General features: G+C 49.8%; 2 protein-coding genes across 9 annotated transcripts in view; one reads left to right on the forward strand and one right to left on the reverse strand.

Annotated features, from left to right (window-relative positions):
- The window catches only part of MTMR1 (myotubularin related protein 1), a 49664-nt gene extending 48799 nt beyond the window's left edge, over positions 1 to 865 (forward strand). Inside the window, exon 18 of one of the 3 annotated variants that reach the window (XR_009278523.1) lies at positions 625 to 865. Coding sequence is in view for 1 of the 3 variants with exons in the window: in XM_058847678.1 (XP_058703661.1) it covers positions 625 to 642 (18 nt within the window). In the remaining 2 variants the exon portion in view is untranslated. The remainder of the gene's footprint in view (positions 1 to 624) is intronic. The other 2 variants (XR_009278524.1, XM_058847678.1) reach the window with 2 other exon arrangements.
- The window catches only part of CD99L2 (CD99 molecule like 2), a 46164-nt gene that overhangs the window by 22429 nt on the left and 5819 nt on the right, over positions 1 to 17916 (reverse strand). For 5 of the 6 annotated variants that reach the window (XR_009278525.1, XR_009278526.1, XM_058847688.1 and 2 more), the window contains exons 2-9: positions 7241 to 7306; positions 5160 to 5198; positions 4312 to 4407; positions 4016 to 4096; positions 3015 to 3107; positions 1334 to 1396; positions 289 to 324; positions 99 to 212 (exon numbers count right to left, since the gene is read on the reverse strand). Coding sequence is in view for 4 of the 6 variants with exons in the window: in XM_058847688.1 (XP_058703671.1) it covers positions 99 to 212; positions 289 to 324; positions 1334 to 1396; positions 3015 to 3107; positions 4016 to 4096; positions 4312 to 4407; positions 5160 to 5198; positions 7241 to 7306 (588 nt within the window). In the remaining 2 variants the exon portion in view is untranslated. The remainder of the gene's footprint in view (positions 1 to 98; positions 213 to 288; positions 325 to 1333; positions 1397 to 3014; positions 3108 to 4015; positions 4097 to 4311; positions 4408 to 5159; positions 5199 to 7240; positions 7307 to 17916) is intronic. The other variant, XM_058847689.1, reaches the window with a different exon arrangement.

The following is a 17916-nucleotide window of genomic DNA, read 5'->3' on the forward strand; positions in this document are numbered from 1 at the left end:
GCTAGCTCGGGGGTGCTGGGTAGAGAATGGCAGTGGGGTTTAGGGTGAAACAGGTGTGTGCTTGCTGTGCATGCTGGGGTGCTTGGGGAAGGACTTACGCTGGATGCTGAAGCAGAACTTCTTCTGCTGGTAGGAGATGTAGCTGGAGACAGCCCCAATGAGCGCCATGGCCAGGCCGCTGGCAATGCCGGCGATTGTCCCTGTCTCCGCTACTGTGGGGCACAGAGAGAGCTTTGTGATGGGCACACACACCACCCCTCCTGCCTCACCATCCACTGTGACACCTACCTCCGCTGTAGTTGTTGTCGGTGTTGCCACTGGCACCTGCAGAGACACAATCCTATCAGTGCCCCTGCTCCCCACACGGCTGTGCTGGGAGGGAGGGGACACACAGGAGAGAGGTGGCAGGGCAGCCCTGGCCTGGGGGTGGGCAGATGCCTCCACAGGCTGCAGCTTTTCTGTTGCCCCCACACTCCACTGGGCTGTTTGTTTTTGCTTCTGAGGGCTTTGAAGCTACTCCTCTCCCTCTTTGTGTGTATGGGGGAGTTTTGGGGGCTCCTCTGCATCGGATGCCTGTGTCTGACAATTACCCTCACCCCCACCTTTTATATCTCCACTTCTCAGTGTCAAGAGAACACCTGAAGGGCTGATAGAGTGTTACACAGCATACAGGTGCCATCACAGGGAGATGACTGCCTGAGCTCCATCACGTCAAGGAACCCTTAATTGGCTTGAAGTCTGTTGTGGCTTCCCTAGAGAAACTGGGCTGGGAGGAGAAGCTGCTCCCACTGGAAACTTCAGTTACACCCTGAATTTATTGAAGCAGGTCAGCATTGTAGTAATGCCTCTGATGTATCTTGTCCTTGGCACAGGTATTTATTAAATGTTGATTAGGCTTGTGATGTTCAGCTCTTTATGTGACTGCTTTTAATATTTAATGCTGTGGATCCTTGTGAACAGCTTATCCAATTGTTGCTGGATTTCCCCCTTGTTCCAAACATTGGTGGTCATGTGGTGGAAGGCAAATGTAGGCATGTACCCATGCATGGCACCAGGGTGCCCTCGAGGTGATAGGGGAGACACAGGTCCCATATGTCCTGGTGGCAGAAGCGCTGCAGAGCCTCCATGGGCTCAAAACCAAGCATCTCCAATGACTGGCACCACACATGATCACAGAGGCCAAGAACTTTTCCCTTGGCTCCATGGCTGAGACTCCTTTCTGCCCCCACCACGGAGGTGAGCACTGCTCTGCACAGGGCTCTTTCTAGGAGTTAGGGGGTAACCCCAAGCCATAACTGCTAAAGAAAACAACCATCTGTAGGTCACCACTTACCCTTCTTCTTGTCTGGGCTGTAGCCACCATCCACAATGCTGGCCAGGTCATCGTCTGAAAATCCTTTAAAAGGAAAGGAACAAACAGTGGTTGCCACCTGAGGGAGCCACAGCTGTGCTGGAGGTTGGGATCATGGGCTGCTCCATCCCCACTCAGGAACTGGGACTGGTCAAAAAGTAGTACTGCTTCTCTCACAATTACCAGATGTTAACCATGAACTCCTTTAAGGTTATAGAAGAGGTAATAACTGACTAGTTTAAATGCTACTGTATTATTTTTTTAACTGAAATTATTGATTTTTTTAAGAGTGATAAGTGATCATCACAAATGACTGATAATTTGAGAGTTCATTAAATGTTTTGGTGGTTAGCCTTGGTTGAGAGTGGAGGAGGCAGGAAGAAATGGTTTTTGTGTGCCATGGCCATGCTGCTGGGGACCAGTGAGCCTCTGGAATCCTGCAGGCAGGAGCTGACCTTTATCCTTCCCAGAGAGACAGAACAGTCCAAGGGAAAAACTGAGCACCAGCATCTTTTGGTACATGTGAAAAAGTTATCTTGTAGTGGGCAATTCTAATTAATGCAGGATAAGTACAGAAGAACAGGGTCTGTGAATCTACAGCTGAATGAGTGGTGCTGTTGAACATCTCAGCTCTAGTCTCAGAGGCAGCCCTGGGGTGCAGCAAGGTGAGTGATGGGAGCAGAAGTCCAATGCCAAGACAGCAAAAGGTTCCTCCTCTGATGCTGTGCATTGGGAAGGATTTCCTTTGCCTTAACAGTGTGGAAGAGACTGCCTTATTCATCAGTTTAACACAAAAAACAGATTTATGGGTTTAGTAATGAGTGTGACAAGAATGAAAGCCCTGACTATGCCAGAGCCTAGAGAGGTCCCAGGCAGTCCAGGGAGCAGCAATGCTGGGGGAATGTATCTGCTGGTTTCTGGCCAGTGCCATGTTCCAGCAGTTCAACACCTCAACCTTTCCTGCAGGAGCCTGAAAACTCAGCAAGCCAAGAACACCCAAGTGCAGACAAGTCATTTAGCTAATACAAAGTAATAAAATACCCACTTGTTAACTACGCATGTGAGCAGGGTATACAACCATCCTGACATCAATAAACCAGCCGTGCAAAGTCTGTTTCCCAGCTCAAGTGCTCAGGGGAACAATCAACACCGACAAATGATTCATTCTCCGTAGTATTTCTGAGATGGAAAAATACCCCTCCCAGCCCATTGGGTGTGTTAGGCCAGGACCTGAGCCTACTCTAGATTTACACCTTGGCAGTGACTGTGAACCCCAGCAGCCCATGCACTCGGTTAAAAAGCTGTCAGGTACGGGGATGGGGGAATTCAACACAACCACTGCAACTTAATGGATCAGAAGAGACCCTGGGGGAAAAAACCTGCTCATAGACAGGGAGCAAGTTGTTAGGAAGAGCTCATGTCTGCCAGGGACCATTGAGGAAGAGGCTCCTTCCATCCCCAGGATCAAGCTGCCTGTGGAAATGTCTCCACATTGAGCAGGCAGGACAGGGGCAGTGGATGCTGGCAGTGGGACCAGGCAGAACCTGTTTCCCTTTATCCCATCATTTGGTGGGAATGGTGTCAGGCTGGGAAGGATCTCCTACAGGACTCAGGGAACAGAAGGACCAGTAGTAAGCAGGACAGAGAGGAAAGATCAGCCTACCTTCACCTGGCCTTATGTCCGGCCGCCCAATATCTTTCCTATCGTTCTTATCATCAAGGGCATCAGCCAAGTCAAAATCCATAGGATCCTTTTCTAGAAAACAAGACCAGAATTAGCAGTGTTGTGATAGGCTAAGGAACCCTGCAATTGTTTCATTAATCAGGGAAAAACACTGTTGAAAGAGATGAAGCTCCAGACGCAAGCATTTCCCAATTCTGCTATTGGGCCTCATGGCAGATCTTCCAAACCCATCCTGTTTCATGCCCCCCAAACTGCTGTGGTGGGAAATATCATGTCCTTCCTGCAGAAACAGTGCTGGATGGCTGGAGTGCCAGGAAATCAGATAAATTAGGCTAGTAGGAAAAGTCAGAGGCAAACTGGTGCCCTGAGGGCCCAGCCAGTGGAAGGGAGGGAGGTGGCTCTACCATGCTCACATGCCAGCTGGAATGGCCTGTGACTTGACTCCTTGGAGCTGTTTTCCTCTGTGAATGCTCAGTTGGTCCCACAAGCTGCCTGGCTCTGACAGAGGATATTGTCTTCCATATACATCAGCTAAAACCCCAGTTTGCTCAGAGCCAACTGAGCTCCTCAGCCCTCCCACCAGTGCACTCCTGAGTTTATTCTCATTCAAATCAAAACCCTGCCTTGGCAGGCAGCAAAATGACCAGGTGACAGGGTGCCCTGAGCCTGTGGATGTCTGCCAGTGGAGCCCAACATGGCTGTACCATGATAGAGAGCACAACCAGCTCTCTATCTCATGGAAATGAAACATAGTCCAGAAACCACTGAGGTCCCCTGGGAAATGCAGGGTAATGTTCAGGTGCCCTGACTTCTCTGTGGTTTTTGATACTTGTTTTTTTCCTCAAGGTGTTTCAGGTGAGCAAACAGATCAGAGGTTGGAAATATCAGGGTGAGGGCAGTGCCACCATCATCTCAAATCCCTCCCAGTGCCAGCAGTAGAGCTGGAGTGAAGTGGCAGGGGCTGTGGAGATGATGCTCACCTGGGTTACGCTTAGGAGGGGCTCTTGTAGTTTTTGGCTGCTTGGTCGTGGTGGTGCGAATGACATCCCAGAAGCCAGTGTCTGAAGGGAGGAAAAAAAAAAGACCAACATGATGTTAACTTTCTGAAACGTGGATTCAGAGGAGTGCTGTGTGGGGAAACTCCCACTCTGCTAGGATACTGGGTCTGCACTGGGCCAGCTCTGTGCTCTGGGGGCACCCTTCCCTCTGCGTGCTCTGTGGATGCTCGAGCCTGCAGGGAGCATCCACAATTACCTGGCACAAATACCAATATTACCTGGCTTCCCTGGCCTGGGGAAGGGCTTGGGAGTTGGCTTGGTTGATTTGGTGGTAGTTTCCACAGGCGTGTCAAAGTAATCAGCCAAATCAAAGTCTGTAGGAGAGAAGGGATTATTACACTCCTATTTGTGGGGATGGCACAAGGCTCTGTGGGTGTTGTGCAATGGTGCTGCACCATTGGTAAGGCCTCCCATGTCAGGCTGGAACTGGAAAGGGCATCCAGCCACTTTGCTGCTCAATTGTGACCTATCACAAAAGCTTTGGAAAAGCCTGGCCACCATTTCCGTTTCCCCATTCAAGCTGTGGCTGCTGCCCAGCCCCAGCAATTAAAAAATAATTCACTTTTGGGGTAGTCCTGCTGGTACCTGCAGCATCTCCTGAGAGCTGGTGCAGATGAGAAGGGGCGGTGGGACCGAGCCAGTGGCTGGGATGCTGCTCCCTGTGCAGCTGCCCATGAGTGACCTTAAGCTGAGCAGAGCATGCACAGAGAAGGGCCAGGGCATGGGAATCTACTGCAGGAGCCTCTCAGTGCCCTCATTCAGCCAAAAAAACACTCCCTGGGGAAGAAGGAACTGTCTGGGACAAAGCCTCAGCCTCCACATGTGTCCATTTCCCAGGGGGAGTTTACAGAAATATCAATATTTCTTTTCTTTGGCTGCACAGAACAGTGCAGGTGCACACACCAGCTCCAGCTTCCCCATGGGCAAGTAAAGGGGTCCCAAAGCAGCTGCTGAGGCAGCAGCACTCAGCCACACATGGGCAGCCCATGGGGGCTTACACAGTTCCATCCCATGGGAAGTGCACCCCACACTGAGCTGAGATGGTATGCATGCAAGAAGGTCTCACCTGTCCCACCTGCTGGCTTTCTGGGGCCCTTGGGAGTGGCTGAGATAAAACAGATGGGGAGGAAATGTGTTAGTCATAGGCATCACCAAAAATGGCACCCCTGAATTGAGAATTAATGGCAAAGATTTCACCACAACTTTCTGACATCTGCATTTGTAAACTCAGGGCAAGGGGCCATTAACACCCTGCATACAGTGTGTGGTCACAGAGATCAGGACTACCCATGGGTGAAAATGGAACCCAGTGCTCTACAGGGCACTGCTGCCTTGAGATGAGCCAGCATCCCATCCCAGCTGGTGAAGAGCAAGGAGCTGCAACAATCTGCTCTAAAGTTCCTTTGATACAGCAGCAGACAGGCAAGGGTAGATGCTGCACAGAACAGCATTGCAGCCAGCAGCAAGTTGCCAATGTTTTGATGTACCTGGCCTGGTCAGTCAGTCCAAAAACAGATAATTTCCCATGGTGTGTTATGTACGGGAGATTCCCTGTCAGCTGGAGGGCTTTCAGTGACACCCTGATACTCAGATCCCAGCTCCCCTTGCTGCTCCTGGGCTAAAACAAGCTACAGACAGCCATTGAGGGAGGAGGGAGCGAGCAATATGGAAAACACTGCCTAATAATAGTGGCTGGCATTACTAAGTATATGAATAAATTATGAGCAAGAGCTGTGGCTGCTCCATTCCCATTAATTTCCATTACACTGGAGTGGTGCCACTGGGCTTCACTTCCAGCATGCTGATATGGTTTGATGTGACCCAACTCCAGACCCTTCATTTGTTTTTTTGAGGGGCTGACTAATCCAGAGTGGGATGCAGCACTTGAGGAGGCCATGGTGGACAGTGCTGCCTCTTCCCTCACTGCTGGGATTCCAGCCTGGAGAATGCCACTTTCCCTTCACATGAGGTGGCCATTAGTCCTTTCTAACCAGGTCCCCTCACATGCTGCATTAAAGGGCTTTTTCAAAATCCTAGATGAGCTGCATCAGCCCGGTGACCAAATCTGATACCCCAATGCCCAGCCTGGCACACTGCAGGAGAGCTTCAGAGAGCATCCTCTATTCCACATAAACTCTAAAGTAACACAGCAGAAATATCCATCTGTTGTTAGACTACAGCACAAGGGGTTTCAAACACTGGTACAGCTTTCCCTTCGATACACATAGGTATATTCTGCCTGATCCCAGAGCCTAGCATTGCTCATGGAGCAATCCCTGCTGCTGCCCCAACAGGTGCTGGGTCTGGGGACAGCAATGAACAGCATGGGGAGTGCTGGGCAGCAAGAGGTCCTGGGTGCTGGCATTTGCAGCTCTGCCACAGCATCTCCATAGCTGGGTAGCAAAGGGAGCCAGAGATGTGTGTGAGTGCACAGTGGTATTGGGCTCAGCCCTTGGCGCTGGGGGAAGGCATGTGACATTTCCCAGGAGGGGAGGTGAGCCTCCTCCCATCCTTCACCTGCTGTGCTGGCAGTTAGGTTTTGCCCTTGGGGTGTAAAACCCCAAAATACTGAATGCTGCATGTCAGCAGTGAGGCACCCCCTGAGGAAGTGAGTTTCCTTTGACTAATGAGCTACAGTGGAACTCCAGCAAAGCAGAGCAGTGACCGCATGCGCTGTTTGCTTTCCCAGGCACCACACTGCAATGCAAGCAGGGAACGACCTGGTGTTTCCCCTGCCTGGCCAGGCACAGTGAGCTACCCTCCACAGCTGGGGAAGGGAGGAATGATGCACTGGTTCTAGGCCAACAGGGCCAGGCCTGGTGGCAGGCGTTACTGAGGGATGCAAGGAAGCCAAAAGGGCAAATTCATTGGCATTGCTACCTCAGAGCACAGGTGTGTTGTGCCTTTATGGCTCCTCACAGGAGTCATTACGCAAAGGGCACCTGGTCAGCAGCCAGCTTCTCCAGGACTATCTCCAGCTCCACCTGTGTGCAAACCCAGACCCTGTGTCTCCCAGGCAGAGAGGATGAGGCAGCTGTATCCTTTACCACCCTACCTTCCACCAGCATCAGATCCAAAGGGACAAATCACATCTATTAACATCTACTTGTTTTCTTCTCTTTAAGACAATGCAAAAATATGACTTACGTCGCCTGGTGACAGGGTCAAACAGGGCATCTTCTAGGCTGAAGTCATCTGTGTCATCCCCATGACCTGGAGACAGAAAATCAGCACTGGCTGTACTCACTTCCTATAGAGTAAACCACCTTTAAAACAGGACTCACTTCACACAGAGTAAAGCACCTTTAAATAAGGCATGGCTAGACTTGTTTGCTCAAATTGTTTTAGTTTTTTTGCTGTTTTTTTCCAAGCTTGACCCAACACTGGTGATGAGGAAGACATAAGTACTCTCCAAATGCTGTGATTGTTAAATGCAGAGCAGTCATCTCTGGATTTTACATTTCTCTGCCCTAATGGATGTGTTATAAAGACACATGTTATGCTTACATTTGTCAAGAAGAGCCTACCAATTCATCCCTCAAGCTGCCACTCATCTCTGGCTGTGCTCATGATTATATGATTGCTAAACACCATGAAAACATTGGGACAGTGTAGATAAATTTGGTGGCAAACAAAAAAGGCCTATGCCCCTCTCCTTCTCAAGTGCCTTCCAATATCAAAGGTTTTGCATGAAAAAGCTGTTGCTGCCTGCCAAGCATGACTTAGTATTTCAGAGGCTGCCTGCATTTCTACCCTGGAAATGTGAACCAAGACCAAATCCCCATCCCAGGGATACACATGACAGGCACAGGCAGATATTTTTGTTACAGATGCCTCACCACAACTCCAGTCCCATATCCCAGGGATAACTCAGGGTTACATCATGTTCTCCTGCAACAGGGCCAGCTAATCCTTCCTTTCTCCATCTCTTTTTTGCATGGCATTAATTACTGTTGACTTAGCCTAGTTCTGAATGTATTTGTCTTGATAAATTCATGCTTTTACATCTCAGAGCATGCTGAGTAATTAATATCCTTTGGGTTTGCTAAGTACTGCAGCACTGCAAGAGAACGTTAAAATGGCTTTCCTCTTATTCCTACTGCTAAATGGATTTAGCTATTGCCACCTGAGCTCCAGCATGCTTCATGAATAAATTTAAAGCTTTACTGACAAGGACAATAACAATGGGAAGGCACCAGTCCATCAGAAAGCAGGTATCAACATTTCAGTGAAAAACTTCTACTGAGAGTGGTCACTAACTACTGCAACAGCTGCAGTTCTGGTTCCACTTACTCACACATCACCTCTATTCTCATTTGCCATCTGTTAAAGTACACTCAGCAGCCCATGTGATGTATGTGCAGGGGCAGGGGCTGGGAAGTTGCTGTGGGCTTCTCCCCCCTGGCCAAGGCTTGACATTAGGCACTGCTGGAGGAGGTGTGTAAAGAATGAAATGTCCCAGCCCATACTGTGTCTCTCATTGAGCTGAATGATGCCAACACTTCCCTGCGAGCCAGGAGGAATGGCCGGCAGCAGGCAATGCAGGGAAAATCTGTGTGAAATCCACAGGGAGAGGCATGTGGAAGAGCCTCTTGCTCAGCACAGCAGGGCTATGTCTGCCACCCTCAGCCTCCCTCCATGACTCTCTCCTCCCTTCCCAAAATCTTTCCCTCTTAGGCCTTATTGCTGGTGAAATATTGGCACTGTGAGACAGGCCGTGCTCTCCTGTTCTGACAGCCTAGGTGAAGCTGAAGGGTTAACAAGTGGTGTGTATGTGCGAAGGAGCAAAGTCAGAAATGTGCAAGACCATCCACAGTGCTGAAGAACACCTGCCCAGCTCCAGGGCTTGCACATGGGGCTGCCAAACCATCAGCATCCCTGCTGAGACTCAACACACTCATCACTGTGCTGGTCAACTGTCCCAACCTTATCAGTCTGACAATTTCAGGCAGTCTTCTTTTCCCAGAATGGCTTTTCCCCCAGTCTTTACTGGATTTCCAGGAACTAACAGGACTCCATAATTTTTGTCTTTCTGTTTAAAAGCATGCTTAAAAATAGGCAGAAGGAGAAACCCATGTTGCGTCTCTGGTGGGATGAGAAGCATTACCAGCCCAAACGAAGAAAATGTTCCATCAGCATGTGAGCTGGCAGGAGGGATGTGGTGGCAGCACTAACTTGCATCAACATGCCAGGAGCCCTCCCTTCCCTCTCCCTCACTCTGCTCTCCACGATTAAGTCAATATTAAGGCACTGACTTGCTACACGCTGAGCCCTGTGTTAGTGTATCATCCCCATGCTTCGCCTCCAGTGCAGGAACCAAAATACCAAGTGGAGGAGGAGTGGACAGTTGCGGGGTGTGTGCATCTCACATGTCCTAATGAAGGGCTATAGGGGTTGTGGGTCTGCATGGAGATGCCGCCCCGTGGGGACACGGGCCCAGCAGGGAACACAGTGTCCCAGAAAATGGGCTCCCCCACCTGGCTTTGGGAGGCTCACTGGACCTGCCAGCTGAGAAGCGCTTACAACCTCCCTGGGTTTGGTGATGACTCCTCTTGGCAGCTCTCCCCGCAAGATGAGAGGAGGGTGCCCCTTCCAAAACTGCTCTCCAAAGAGCCAAAAGGCACATGAGGGAACCAAGGGGGGGGGGGGGGGGGGGGGTGAAAGGTGCCCAGGGCCCTCCATCCTCATGGGGCTAAGGTAAACAAAAACTGCTAAAGAATCCTCGGCTGGAGCTGCATCTTGGGGGCTTTCCCCACACTGGCAGGAGAGGTGGGAATGTTGCCCAAATGAGGGTTGGGAAAACTATGGATGCACTGAATTGCCCAGTAAAACCTTCCCAGGAGCAGCAGTGCTTGGCACAAGACATTACCAAGGGCTTCTTAATGCTGCCCATGGCAAACCAACATCCTTTTTCAAGATCCCCCTAGGCATTGGCAAGGATTAATAACAGACTGCCAGTTGATTGAAACTGACAACATCTCTATATCATGCAAAGGGTGTTACAGAGATATTAGACCTTTTATAGATCAATAACCAAGCACTGTCATCACAGGAACGCAACCTCCCCTGCAACGGATAAGACTGGAATGCTCTCTTCATTCTTTTACTCTGTTATTAAGTGGTAACAAATCTAGCACTTCATGGCCCGACACTGAAAACCCCACCAGCTCTTGGTATGTGTTTACCGTGCACATACAGCTTTTTTGAGGGCAACACTGTCCTGTGCAATGCCTTTGCTCCTGGGGCCCTGACACTGCTCCACAATCACTGGAGGAGTGGAGTTTCTGAAGCCCATCTTCTGATGGGAACTCAAGCACAGCACAGAGTATCTTTACAGTAAAGGTTTATATTTTTCAGGAGAGGTTGGGGTCCATTCCTACACATCAGCACTCACAAGCTACTGAGCTGCAGCAGAGTTCATTTATAATGCCCACGAAGCAGAGTCAGGGTGGTGCATGCCCTGACATAGCACCTCCCCTGTAGGCCATCCCCACCCACAACCTGTTACAGGGCTCCAAGAGCAGTGATATGCAAAACCCCCGTTTGCTGGTTGCTCAGTACAGGGCAGCAGTATGGAATCCTTGTCAGGGCTGATGACTAGGCTAGTTTGGGTCATTTTTGTCCCTACCCTTGCACTGGGTCTTTGGAAGAACTCTGCTCTTTGGCTACTAGAAGAAAATGCCCATCCCCTGGGGCAATTGGGCGCAATACCAGCCCTGTGTGCCACCAACCAAGGGCAGTGGAGCACCCACAGGACTGCAGCCCTATGGCAAGGGGGGAACAGGCAAATGAGATATGTTTTCCATATTTTTATTTAATCTGACAATCCACAGAGACCAAGCTAGGACATCACATGGCATCCAACAGGAATCCCCCAAAGCCAGAGTGGGGAGTTGGGGCAGCAGCTGCATCCAGTAGAAGCTGTAGAACATGGGTGAGAGTTATGGCTGAGCCAGCACTGCAGACTCCCCCACCTCTTGCTGAGTCTCCTTGCCTTGCTGGGAGTATTTTTAATCAGAGCTAGCTGCTCTTTGAATGTAGAAGGTTTTCTGTCTTAATGTATTCTCTCCTCATTATTTTCTGTAGCAGGCAGCTCAAACGCAAAATTGTACTCGTCAGCTTTTTAGTTTTTACAGTTATATATATATATTCTAATTAAGCCCCACTGTTTGACAAAGTTTGAATTACAGTATCATAATTCACACTCTGTATATTGCCAGGCTGTCTGCACCAGTCAGAGAGGTGTATTCCATTTTTTAGCGCCAGCCCACAGATCTCTTTGTGCAATATATATGTGTTTAGCTTCCCTGGGAATAGAGAGCCTGCGACAGTACAAGATTGACAGCCTGGGAGATTACGGGAGAATGCAAAGCAGGTACAAGGGCAGCAGAAGGTAATTCCAAGTGTCTGACTTTTATGCATCCACCTTAGGAGCAACACAGTGGGCGGGGGAGCAGGAGGAAAGCAGGAAAGTAAGTACTATGGTAGCCAAAAGGGTGTCCCCAGTGACCAGCTTTATCTTTTGGGTTCCAAGTTACACTGTTGGCACACATGGGTGTTTCCCTGACGATGGGAACCTACAGCTGTACTGGGACCTCTGGGCAGGGGGCTGGGAAAGGAGGGGTTTGGGAGCAGAGCCATGTTGCTGGACCTCTGGGCTGCATCCTCGCAGTGGGGTTTCTGCCATCTCAGCAGAGACACAGCCCCAGAAGTCTGTGGGGAATAAATGGCTGCTCATCCATGGGCACGGGTCTGCCCTGCAGCAGCTGGGGTGCCTGGGGAAACACTGAGTGTCCCTAGGGACCTCTCCTGATGCAGGTGATGGCACAACACCACTGGCCAGAGCAGAACAGATCCCCATCAGGACAGAGCAGAGCTTCAGACTTGCCAGTGCCTCCACCACTCCTGTCTGAGCACTGGCCCCAGCCACTGCCAAATGTATGGCAAATTTACTTGCAAATCCCAAATTCTTGCTGACTGCTAAGGCAAAAGCACAGTTCCATGTGTGTAGGGTGAACAATGCTCCTCCAAGCTGGGGTGTCAGAGACAGCAGTACTGGTGGGGCAGCTTCTGTGCAGCTGCACTGCTCCCTGTAGAGAGGCCAGGCTGCCTCCTCAGCACAGACCTCCTCTCAAGGAGTCTTGAAAAGCAGACTTTGAACTTCCAATCCATCTCAGCTGCTGCCAGGGAAGGCTGGCTGCCCTGCACAAACAAGCTGTCAGCAGCCTGCCAGGGCAAGGGGTGGAAGGGCTCTGCTGGGAAGCAAAGTGTGGGAGAAACAGCCCCCTGCATCCACCCCAGTAGTGGGACCAACAGCTGATGCTGAGGATACATCACTCCAGCCCAGGGCATGACCAGTAAAGAGCAGTGGGACACATTTCCCCAGCTGGGATGACCCCTGCTCCTTGCAGGGGATGAGGCAATGCTGCTGTCCTTGCTCTGTTCTCAGTGAAATGTTTTGATTTTCAGAAGTACTAATCAAAAATCACTCTTGATTATGGCAAAAACAACCGCTACTGATTTTTTTTTTTTTTTTTTTAATGCAATTAACAAGGGTGTAGGGTAATTCCAAGCAATCTCGCTCTTGAGATTAAAGGAAAGCCTGCCAGGAAGCACATGAATAAAGCTTTAAGATGAGAATTTGCATAATGAAGACTTTCTCTTTGTGGAGGGACTGATGGTGGTTGTGTTTGAAACCTATTAAGGGAAACACCTAAAAGCCTCTACTGCAGCCACTACAGGGCACTGCTGTCCTGACTTGTTCAGGCTCCACTACCTACACTGCCCTCAGGTCCCTGGTATGAACCTCAGCTCCACGACAATCCCAGCTCTGCCCCTTTCCTCCAGCCAGTGCCCTGGGATAGGGCAGGAGAGGCAGCACAGCCCCAGTGCAATCTCTGAAGTCTGCAGCTCAGGGCAACACACCTTACCTGGGCTCTAAGCTGCAGGATAACACCATGGTTCAGTATGCTGGGGCAGCTGCACACAAAACAGGTGTATGTTACAATTTGATTTCAAGGCTTACTAGGAATAATATAAATTATTTGGCAGTGGTACCAAATAAGCTCTATACCCAGCAGGAGTGATGGAGCTGGTGAGGAAAACATGACCAGCAAAACCAGCCTACATCAGGCTCCTTCCAGCAGACATCACTGGCACCACGATGTGGGGCAGGGCCAAAAAAGTGTCTTGGTAAGCAGGTGAGCCCTCAGTGGGACCTGCTTGGCCACACACTGGATGCTCAAGGGCTGCAATGCCCATCCAGCCTGCACCATACTGAGGGCTGCACAAAGGTCCAAACACATCTTCTCCCCACCTGGTGCAGAAGGACAGACATCCAGCTTGCTTTCAAAGCACCTAAAGAAGCAGCACCACCCTGCACACTGTGCCATGTCCCACAGCCCTGGGGGAACAGCTGGGGACTTAGTCTGTGCTGCCATGACCACACCAGGAGCTGCCAGCAGGTCCCTCTGCAGACACCAGACAAAAAACAGAGCAGGGAGGAGTTTCTCAACTGCTGCCCTCTTGCACAGCCTCTCCCACTCCTCCACAGTGAGATTTAGAACCCCAGAGGGAAGCACCCTTGACTTGTTTTCGCCAACAGCTGCATCTGGTAACTGGCTTGCACAGAGCCTGCCCTATTTACCAGGGGCTGGCATGGAGGAACCCTTGAAAGCTGAGGGCCCCTACCACAGACAGACAAACACCTCTGGGAGCCAGCACCAACCCTAAACAGCTCTGAGGGAAAGCAAACCCCCATCAAGGTCAGCAGGACAAGAGCCAGGAAAGGCTTTGTATAGGGATTTCCCATGAAATGCCTTGGACTGGAGGCTGATGGCCAGGTCTTCCCTATCTCTGGCTCCACAGCAGCATCTCTGACCCCATGTGAAACAAATGTTTCAACAACTCTTCCATCACAGGATGGTTTGAGACCAGGCAGCCCTGCTCTGGCAACATAAGATGCCAATCGAAACAGTTTTCTTCAGTAGCAGCACTCAAAGCTTTCCAAGTTTCTAGGGCTCTCTGCCATTACAGCGCATGGAGCAGGTGATGTTTTCTAAGCAACTTTAATATGATAGCTGTTTTTTGAGGTTTGTGTTAAAGAGGGCTCTGTCACAGCACTGCCAAAACCTGCTTTCAATTAGTCCCAGATCAATTGCACCTGGAGCAAAAGCCTGAAAGGTTTAGAGCAGAAATATTTAAGGTTCCTCCCTTTCTGGGGTGTGCCTTAGCCCAGTCCTGTACCTGTAATGAGGTTGGAGTAATGCCCAACTTTTTGTGCCTGGAATGGGTATGAGGACATTATGGCCAAGGACCAAGGAGGGCAGGACAAGCTCAGCCTGTCCCAGCCCTCATAAGAGCTTTGAAAATCTCTGACCCTCCCTGGGACTGTGGGAAAATGCTCCCACAGTGCAATCCTCAATAACTTAAAGGTGTATCTGATAAGAAAGTGAGCTGGTTTTCCTTTCCCCTTTCTTGCTGTTTGTTTAGGAATTTTTTAAGGAAGAACAATGTTTATACCTAAAGAGGAAGGGATGTGGACAGCATCATTGTTTTATTCCCACATCCCTTCCCCTTTAGGTATAAACACTACCCACAACTAATCCCAACCACTTTGCAAGAGGCCAAGGGGAAAGCAGCACTGAACCAACTGCACAGGGTAGAGAATGGCTAAAGATGACTTTCCAGTGATGGAAAAAAACAAGTGTCATCCTGGGCTCAGGTTTGTCCCTACCAGATGCTGTGTGCAGGCCTCTGCTGGAGAATTACTGCCCTGGCAGAAAGGGAAGGGGAGATGTAGGGGTGCCATGAACACTGCCAGCAGGCACCAGCCCGGTTTCCCAAGACAGACATGATCTGGTGCAGTACTGCTGAGAGCCAGCCCTGTCAGGGACACGCAGTTTGGGACAGGGGCAGGATCTGAGCTGAAACCACTCTAGGGGCAACCTTGGCATTCCCTGTGCCCAACTGCCCTGCCCCCAGCCCTCACTCAGCATTACCATGCATAGAGTGGGAGGCATGGACCCGAGCTCACTCGGTTTGTGATTCCTAGTGAAGTTCCAAAAGCACAGCAAGTTCCTTTTCCTCCTATAATTGTGGGTGCAAGGCTGAAAATTGGGTCATGTGGTGGTTTGGGTGGGGGCAATCTTTATAGAACCTGGTCTGGGACTGTGGTTTGGATTTGTGCTGAGAACAGTGTTGATAATTCAGGGCTGTTTTCATTATCACTCAGCAGTTCTCACCCAGAGCCAAGGCCTTTCCTGCTCCTCACCCACCTCACCAGCAAGAGGCTCCACAAGGAGCTGGGAGGGGACACAGCCAGGACAGCTGACCCCAGCTGACCCAGGGGATATCCCAGACCATATGGCACCATGCCCAGCATATAGAGCTGGGGAGAAGGAGGAAGGAGGGAGGTTTGGAGTGATGGTGTTTGTCTTCCCAAGTCACTGTTACAGGTGATGGAGCCCTGCTGTCCTGGGGATGGCTGAGCACCTGCCTGCCATGGGAAGCGAGGAACAGTTTGCTTTACTTGTTAAACTGCCTTTATCTCAACCCATGAGTTTTCTCACTTTTACCTTTCCAATTCTTTCCCCCATCCCCACATGGGGGGAGTGAGCAAATGGCTGTGTGGAGCTGAGTTGCCAGCTGGGATTTACACCACAACACCTACTTCCATGTTTTCCTGCCTGCTGTCCACCCTGAAAGATTACAATGTACATTCACATTAGCCATTTGATTTCTGCTTACACATTAATCAATGACTACAAATTTGCCTATTGCCAAAAATGTCTGTTTATCAACCAGTCAGCAATTGTGGCACGAAAAGCATTTTGCTCATAACTCAGTGCAGAACAACTGATGACAAAGTCAGTGATGCAGGAGCCCAAAGAATACTGAAGCAGGAGATTAAATGCTTATCACCTGCTTACTAGTGGAAAGAGATTGTTTTCATCAGATAAAAATCAAGAGGAGGTGCTGTAGTTAAAAGTAGGTAAATAGGGAATTACACAGTAAAAATGCTGGTTCATCACCTGGGATGTGATGCTCCTGTTGTATTGTGTTATTTAAAATCAGAAACAGAGCAGTAGTGGGAATGAAGACTCAGGTAATGTTGACACATGGAGCAGGGCTGTGGGAGAGCATGGAGGGCTCAGCCTTCTCCTCTTGCTGAGGGCATCTGTCTGTGCTGTCATGACAGCTGCACTGCAGGGCTCCTGCCTGTCCACTGCTGTTCCTGCCTTCCCACAGCACCTCCCCGTGCAAACATGGGGTATTCAGGTCAGGTGGGGAGAGGCTGAGACTCCAGCCAGCGCTGCTCACTGTCTTCACCCTCCTCACCCACCCACACTCCCACTGTGCTCTGGGTCATCCAGCTCTGCTGCTCCTGGAGCATCCCAGATCCAGGAGGTGCTGCCATGGGAAGGAGCCAGCATGGAGAGACAGTAGGGTGGGGAGCTGCACCCTCCAAGTAGGAAGCAGCAAGAGAGATAATTTTGAGCAGATGGTGCAGGAACTGGTGGTGATCTTTAACCACTCAGCTGGCAGCTGTGAAACCACCTCTCCTGGCTCGCCCACAGCAAGAGAAGCTGTGCCACATCCCTCAGCCTTTTCCAACAGCTTGTTTTCAATGAGGTAAGTTTGGCTCCTTGCTTCCATAGAGGAGCCTGGAGAAGACACTGAAAAGGGGAGTTTGGGGTGTGTATCCAGCTTCTGCTACTTCCCATACCCAGCATGGGCGTCTTCATCCCCACCACCAGAGGAATAGATTTCAGCTCCACTGAAATCCCTGTGAGTGCAGAGGCAGTACTTGCCTCTCTATAATCAGAGCACTCTTTGCTATTAATGTGGTATGAAATAATTTCAACATAAAACTAGGTGCTCAGTGAGCTCAAAGAGAAGTCCAGCAACAGGTCTCTCACTCTCTTTGACCCTTCTTAGAGAGGAAATAGCACCAACACTTACAAACCCAACTGTTTGCAAACTGTCGTGGCTGAGATTTTCTCTGTCAAAAGTATAAATAATTCACTCAGTTAAGACCATCATTACAAAAAAGAAAGAAGGAATACACTGTCTTTTTAAATATATGTTTAACCTCACTTAAAAATGCTCTATTTTCTGCATAAAGTGAAAGACATGTTTGGGATCTGTGGGTGTTTTTAAAAGCATAATGAGCTCAAAGCTTATTGCTGTCCTGGGGCAGGAGAGGGTGGCGGTTGGAAATAAGAAATTCCAGTTTCCTCAAATAATTACACAGAACTGCATGGCATGGGCTCAGTGTCTCTTGACAGTGCAAGAAACAGTCTGTCACCAGCACCAGTAGCTGAGGCCTGGACAGTGGGGTCAGGTTAAACACCCACCCCAGCAGAAGCACCTGGAGCAGAATCCAGCCTGTGGCTAGGTCACAAAGCAGGGGCTCAGAGAAGGCTTGCACCAGCTGGAAACATCACCCTGGATGGGATGGTTTGATTTTGGGGCATGCAGCCTCTTCTGTCTAGAATTACAATGACATAAGGTTGCATGGTAATTTTAGGTTGGACATTAGGAGGAATTTCTCCACAGAAAACGTGATTAAACATTGGAATGGACTGCCCAGAGAGACAGTGGAGGCACTGTCCCTTGAGATGTTTAAGAGACTAGATGTGGCACTCAGTGCCATTGTGTGGTTGACATGGTGGTCTTTTGTCACAGGTTGGACTCAATGACCTCATAGGTCTTTTCCAACCTAATTGATTCTGTGATTCTCTGGCCAAAAGAACTTCTAGGGTGAGAAAATGTGCTATGTGAAGTTGCACCACTTCTGGGTCTTTCTACTTCTTCAGGCT

The sequence above is a fragment of the Poecile atricapillus genome, chromosome 12, assembly GCF_030490865.1.
Source record: "Poecile atricapillus isolate bPoeAtr1 chromosome 12, bPoeAtr1.hap1, whole genome shotgun sequence".
NCBI lineage: Eukaryota > Metazoa > Chordata > Aves > Passeriformes > Paridae > Poecile > Poecile atricapillus.